The following is a 7,144-nucleotide window of genomic DNA, read 5'->3' on the forward strand; positions in this document are numbered from 1 at the left end:
AAGACATGTGTATGTGTGTGATTATGGTTTTCGTGTGAGTTTGTGTGTGTGTGTGTGTTTGTGTGTGTGTGTGTGTGTGTGTGTGTGTGTGTGTGTGTGTGTGTGTGTGTGTGTGTGTGTGTGTGTGTGTGCGCATTTGTGTGTATGTGTGTGTGTGTGTGTGTGTGTGTGTGTGTGTGTGTGTGTGTGTGTGTGTGTGTGTGTGTGTGTGTGTGTGTGTGTGTGTGTGTGTGTGTGTGTGTGTGTGTGTGTGTGTGTGTGTGTGTGTGTGTGTGTGTGTGTGTGTGTGTGTGTGGAGGGGGTGTAGTTACCTATTTGTATTTAACTAGTTGTATTTAACTAGTTGTATTTTATGGGACGAGAGCTATGTTCGTAGTGACCCGTTTTCGTATCTCTCCTCATCCAGTTTATTTTAAAAATCGTGTATAGTTTTGGTATTCACTGTTTCTCCGTGCAGTTTGTTACCAGATATCAATCACTTTATGTGGGAAGCTATTCTTTTTCAGGTCTCTTCTATAAGTGTTCTTCTTTGGTTTCTTTTCGTGTCCTCTTGTTTCTCTTCTGTCCTACTTTAATAAGCCATCTCTATTGAGGATTTTCATCCCTTTCACAACTTTAAATAGTCAATAAATCTTCTCTTTCTCTTGTCTGCTCCAGTGTGTATGTGTGTGTGTGTGTGTGTGTGTGTGTGTGTGTGTGTGTGTGTGTGTGTGTGTGTGTGTGTGTGTGTGTGTGTGTGTGTGTGTGTGTGTGTATGTGTGTGTGTGTGTGTGTGTGTGTGTGTGTGTGTGTGTGTGTGTGTGTGTGTATGTGTGTGCATGTGTGTGTGTGTGTGTGTGTGTGTGTGTGTGTGTGTGTGTGTGTGTGTGTGTGTGTGTGTGTGTGTGTGTGTGTGTGTGTGTGTGTGTGTGTGTGTGTGTGTGTGTGTGTGTGTGTGTGTGTGTGTGTGTGTGTGTGTGTGTGTGTGTGTGTGTGTGTGTGTGTGTGCGCGCGCGCTTGTGGTTTGCGTGTTCTATTTTTCAGTAACCTAAAGTTTCTTTTTCAGTTTTTCCATTTTCTTCCTACCATTTTCCTTACCCAGAATAAAACATTTTCGTCATATTATTCATTCGTTTCGTTGACCAATACACTAATTTTGTACCAGTTTTTCCTATGGCTTCTAATAATGGCAGATTCAATTATTTTAGTCTTTATTCGTATATTCCCTGCAAGGTTGGGAACCATTTTAGTTGTTGTTTGCGTTCTCTTGCATTTTGTAATCTGGCATAGATTAGGCTGTATGATAATTTTTAAGTGAATAATCCCCTCTATATTTCTCAATATATTTTATGTCTTGACCACATTCATGATGAAATGTTTTTCACATGTGCCTACGCATGCTTTTGTGTGAATGTATATGTGGGAATGATGTAAGGGTTGTTTGTGTGCGTACGTGTTTGTGTGTAGGTTATGTTTTTATAACCTATTCTTAGTATAAAGTAAGGCTGCAACTCTCATAGAATTTTAACTGTTGCTCTCTAATTATCATTTCTATTTTCAAGTTCATGTGCTTGACCTATATCTCTTTATTTTTCAGTTATATACATAGATGAAGTTTCATTCATGGTTCCAGCTCTGGCTTTGTTGCATTTCAAAGAATCAAATAATTTCCAAGTATCTATACATCTGTATGGAAAACCGTTATTCTCAAAATCCCCTGGACATAAGAGCATAAGGATGAGGGAGACTGATAGAGACCATAGGGCCTACACTAGGCAGTTCCATGTTCATTACTACCTGTCATCCCCGCCCACAAAGTTGTCTTATAATTTCTTCAAGCACCAACGCTCATTACATTGTTAATAAGTGTATTTCATTTGTTGACTACACTATTAGGAAACCAGTTCTTGCCTATTTCCTTCTTAAACCTAAATTGTTCCAATTTAAATTCATTACTGCGAGTCCTGCCCTATTGTCTTAATATGATGGCCTTGTTTACGTCACCTTTGATCCACTTGAACACCTATATTAGATCACCGCGCACTATGCGTCTTTCCAGAGAGTAGTTAAGGTGCCTCCCTTTTTGGTGGGAAAAAGCCTTGGTATATGTATATGTATGTAGTTAAGGTGCCTAAGCCTCTTCTCGTAAGGTAAATTTCTGAGCCCGTGTACCATTTAGGTTATACTACTCTGTACTAATTCTAGTGAATCAATATCCATTCTACAGGATGGAAAAGAAAAATGTACCATATAATTAAGGATGGATCTACCCAAAGCCAAATAGAGTTTGATAGTTACCTCTGCACTTTTATTCGTAGCCGTCGTAGCAATGAAACATAATGTTCTGTTATCTATATCTCTGGCGCTAATGCACTGTTTCCTGGATTTAAGTTTAGGACTCACTAGAACTCCCAAATCTCTCGCACTCAGTTTTTTTTTTATTAAAAAATGTTATCTAAGCTATACTTGCTTCATGGGTTGTGTAAATTTATTTTAAACACAATGCATTTTGAGATATTGGAAATTCATTTGCTATTTCTCAGACTATGTAAACAATTTATTAAGATCCTCCTGCAGAATCATGGCGTCTTCTCCTGACCTAATTTAGCGTCCTATTTTAGAGTCGTCCAAAAACTTACTAACATCAGTATTAACCCCATTATCCAAGTTATTTATATACAAAATGAACAGTATGGGACCCAAAATCGAGCCTTGGGGAACTCCACTAAAAACACTCCTCCATTTGGATTTTACTGATCCAAGCTTTAATCCATTTAAACACTTTTCCTCTTATGCAGTAGCTTTGACTTTATTTAGTAGACTCTGGTGGGAAACTTTGTCGAACGCCTTGCTATAGTCAAGGTAAATAACATCGTAACTATTATTGTTATCTGACGCCTTGTGAAGATTAGTATAAAAAGATAGAAGATTAGTTATACCTGATTCACCCTTGGAGAACTCATGCTATGAGTCACAAATCAAAATACATCCGTTGATGTGATCTCTGATTCTATTAGGTATTATCAATTCAAACATTTTACCAATAACTGATGTCATACAGATGATTTATCTCCCTTTTTGAAAACAGGAATAACATTTACCTGCCCCCAAGTAGTAGACACAAAACCAATCTCTACCGACTTATTTGATATTTACGTTAACTGGTCGCAGATTTCAAATTTACACTCTTGCAACACTCGAAGTTTTTTGTCTGAACCCGGGGATTTTGTAGCTTTAATTTCGGTTGCTTTTATTTGTATTCTATCGATCTTACTTATATCTTTTAGTCTGCATGGAGACAATGCCATTGAGGCATATTCCATTCTTGGACGAAATAATGTTTCTATGAGTATTTTTTCTTAACATCGATTTATCGATATACAGAAAATCCACCCTCATCTTCTGCAGCAATTAATATATCTCTCCTATAATGATATTGATATGTTTGTCAAGAGACTAGTTATATTTTATTAACACTCCTTTGCTTCTATGATAAATTAAATTACAAAGGAATTGTTCAAAGCATTTTTTCCTTACCTATTGCCAAATTTCCAACAACATGTTCTGGTGGTGTTTTTTCAGTTATTGTCTCCAGGTGAATTTAGTGACTATATATTATTTGTAACAGTTGACAGTGTGTGTGTGTGTGTGTGTGTGTGTGTGTGTGTGTGTGTGTGTGTGTGTGTGTGTGTGTGTGTGTGTGTGTGTGTGTGTGTGTGTGTGTGCGTGTGTGTGTGTGCGTGCGTGTGTGTGCGTATGTGTGTGTGTGTGCATGAATATGTGTAAGAGCGTGGGCATGCATGAGTTATTGGTGTTTTCACTTTTCTCCAATGTCGCCAAATTGAGATGATGTTTTGGCCAAGATCATGCAATCCTACTGAGACGGACTGAGGAACCCGCCCTAGATAATTAATATACTACTGGGTCATTCAGGCGCCTCTTTTGAACGTCGTTATTTAGAGATTTTGTTCTGCCTATCACTAGCTGATTTAATTCATCTGACAACAGGACACCATCCTAATAGGGTTAAACTCTATTGGCTATCAATCATGAATTCATACATTTTGTGGTCGGAACAAATATAAACTGATTTAATTAATATTCCAATGATAGTTGTTAAGTTAATTGGCCAGTAATTTGCTGGCAGTGACCAATTAGCTTTTCCAAATGTTATTATCGCATTTGTAATTGTACATGATACTGTTATGTCACTCTCATTAACCCCTTGCCTGCCGTGGGGTATTTTTCCTTCATCTGGCTGAAACCAAGACATATCTTTCATACCAACGATTTTTATTCTTGCTGGCGGAACGGCCTAGTGTAGGCCTTATGGTCTCTTGCAGTCTCCTTCATTCTTATGTTCTTATGACAGCTACCTATCTACTTTCTTTCATTGGGACTGCATAATTTTTATGCAGTTAATACCTTAGTGATTTTAGTGTCACTAATACGAACCAGAGTCACGCAGCATTCTTTTATGATTTCAAAATAATATTCAATGAAAAAAGAATGTAACTTTCTGTAACTTTCACCGCTAGAAATCTGTAATATTAGAGATGAAATTTCCACCGAATCTTAAGGCATTGAAAGTATTTTACTCTCATGCCCAGTTCACTTGTTGCAGATTACCCTTAGGCAAATGTTAACTGTTTGGCGATAGAAAATTATCTTTAGAATCAGCTCCTATAATACGAAGTTTATCAAGGTTACCCTTAGGCGGATGTTAATTTTTGGCGATAGAAAATTATCATTAGAATTAGCTCCTATAATAAGAAAATTATCATTAGAATCAGCTCCTATAATACGAAGTTTATCAAGGTTACCCTTAGGCGAATGTTAATTGTTTGGCGATAGAAAATTATCATTAGAATCAGATCCTATAATAAGAAGTTTATTAACTTGAACAGTAGAAAAGTATTTTCTCTATCGTGTGTAAACGCTATACAGTAGCTAGAATAAGACATATAGGTTATTTATTGCAGCGAAAGGGTAATAGATAAGTACTTCCATACTTTCTTAAAAGACTACATCACCTCTCGTTGGGGCTCTGCTACGTTGGGCTTAGGTCTCACTCGATGAAAATGAGTAATTGCCATATGCCTTTATCGTTGTATAATTCAAAACAGAAAATCTTCGACCTCACTTGAGTATTTCGTAGTGAAAGCTCTACACAGATTCAAAGATCAAAATTGTTGAGAAATTGTGGTCAAATTTTTCTCAAGATTTTTTTTTCTCTGCCAGTAGATTTTGAGTTCCAAAGGATTTTCCGTTCATCCGTATGGCTCTAAAATGAAACATTAGAAAATTGGATTAGTAAAAGTGCGTCTAACGGTCTTTACATGTGACCGCAGGCCAGATATTAGGCTGCAAAGGTGAATCGTGCAATGGCTTCAGCTGAACAAATAAAGTCTCAGATGCTAGTATATTTATTTTCCATATTTCATCGTACATACTATCTTAAAATAATAAGTATTTTCTTGCATAGAAAAATATATCAAGCTTACAGTAACAAAGCTTAAAAATACAGTGTTTCAAAACATTTGGACATAATTTTTTATTTAAATAAAAAAAATCTAAAATGAATACTTTTGAAAATATAAATCGAAACGTGAATATGTCCTGACTATTCTAAGAGCTTTATTGCAAGTACTGCAGCAGAAAATACAGTATAAGACCATTGATGCAAAACAGGTGTTACCAGATAAACACCTGTTACATTGTAGGGCAGCAAAAAACATGTATTAGATTCCTTATGAACCTATCGACTTGTTCATAATACATATACCAAAGGCTTTTTCCCCCTACACGGGGGGTGGCCAAAAATAAAAAGGCATAGAAACCACTCCCACCCATTCCATTTCCTATATATTCCACTCCCCTCCACCCTCCTCCCTCCCTCTTATCTTGGCACCTCCTGGTGTTCATAATAACAAATATAAAACAATCTGTCTTCCGAGATATGTATAAGCAATGACTTTTAGAAATTAACTAGGTGCAACCTACGGAAATAGATCCATAATAATACTACACAAAAAGGAGTGGAGACGGTTGTCACAGAGTATCACGAGATGAAATGAGTATCACCAAAAGAATGAGGCTCCTCCTCTTTTTCCGCCTCTGGTTTAATAGCCTGCTAGAGACTCTTGCGTAGAGAGGTCCAGGGCCAAACTATGTAAACTTTCACCACGCTGTATCCAGCTACTGCGACCATGGCTTAGACCTATAACACAGGTAAATTGTGCAGACTATCCTACACGGGAGGGAGTCCAATAGATGTAAGGAAGTAGTGGGATATGGTAATGCTTAATGATCCGCAATTGGGATATTTCTAACACGCGTATAAATTTTACCCCATTTTGAGATGATGGTGACCAAAGACGATAAAAAAAAAAAAAAAAAAAAACATCTCAATGAGGTAGCTGGATCCGAAACTATTAAAAGAGAAAATATAATAGACAGAATTAACGAATGAATGAAAGAGGTCAGGCAACTAAACAAAGAAGCAAAGAAAGATCAAACGCACGTAGCATACGAGACTTTCATCTACGTGGTCAAACACAAATGAAACTACACCATAAGAATGAGACTATTTATCATTGATTCTCTTTTATTATTATTAGTTATATGTCAATTTACTATTATTTACTATTTACCTATTTCTTTACTATCTAACTATACCTGTGCATTTATTTATATATTTTATTTGCTATTTGCAGTGTCATAGTTTTTATTGACTTATTATTATTATTGTGATTTTTTTCGCATCCGACCTAGATATGGACCAAAAGGTCTTCTGTCGGCATGCTCCGCCTTTGCAATCCTTTGTAATTCTTTGTAATATCACCCATAACTGAGTTCCCTAGAAAATGGAATCATAGAAGAGCTAATTCCGGTCACCACCACCTAACGACTTCCAAACGATCAGAAAAGAAAATTACTGGAACTTAGTCTTACCTACACTTCTCCGCTGACTTTCGAACTATTTGGTGACTCATAACTACTTTTGAAATGTCTCGCCATGTCTGTCATGCCTGTGCTACCTCCTTCTATTCTCTTGGTGCTATTACGCATATCTACACATCTTCATGAACACATCCTTTCCAGTTTTTTCTAGGACGTCCAAGTGAGTGTAGACCATATATTTCACCACTGAGCACTTTCTTTA

The 7,144-nt window shown here is 36.9% G+C and overlaps 1 protein-coding gene across 1 annotated transcript in view; it reads left to right on the forward strand.

The window, feature by feature from the left end:
- Positions 1 to 1,376: 1,376 nt before the first annotated feature.
- LOC143033169 (uncharacterized) overlaps positions 1,377 to 7,144 on the forward strand; it is a 10,209-nt gene continuing 4,441 nt past the window's right edge. The window contains exon 1 of the mRNA XM_076198366.1: positions 1,377 to 1,413. Within this exon, the coding sequence (XP_076054481.1) occupies positions 1,377 to 1,413 (37 nt within the window). The remainder of the gene's footprint in view (positions 1,414 to 7,144) is intronic.

Source organism: Oratosquilla oratoria, chromosome 15 (assembly GCF_046742065.1).
Source record: "Oratosquilla oratoria isolate Oo_2021 chromosome 15, ASM4674206v1, whole genome shotgun sequence".
NCBI classification, from domain to species: Eukaryota; Metazoa; Arthropoda; class Malacostraca; order Stomatopoda; family Squillidae; genus Oratosquilla; species Oratosquilla oratoria.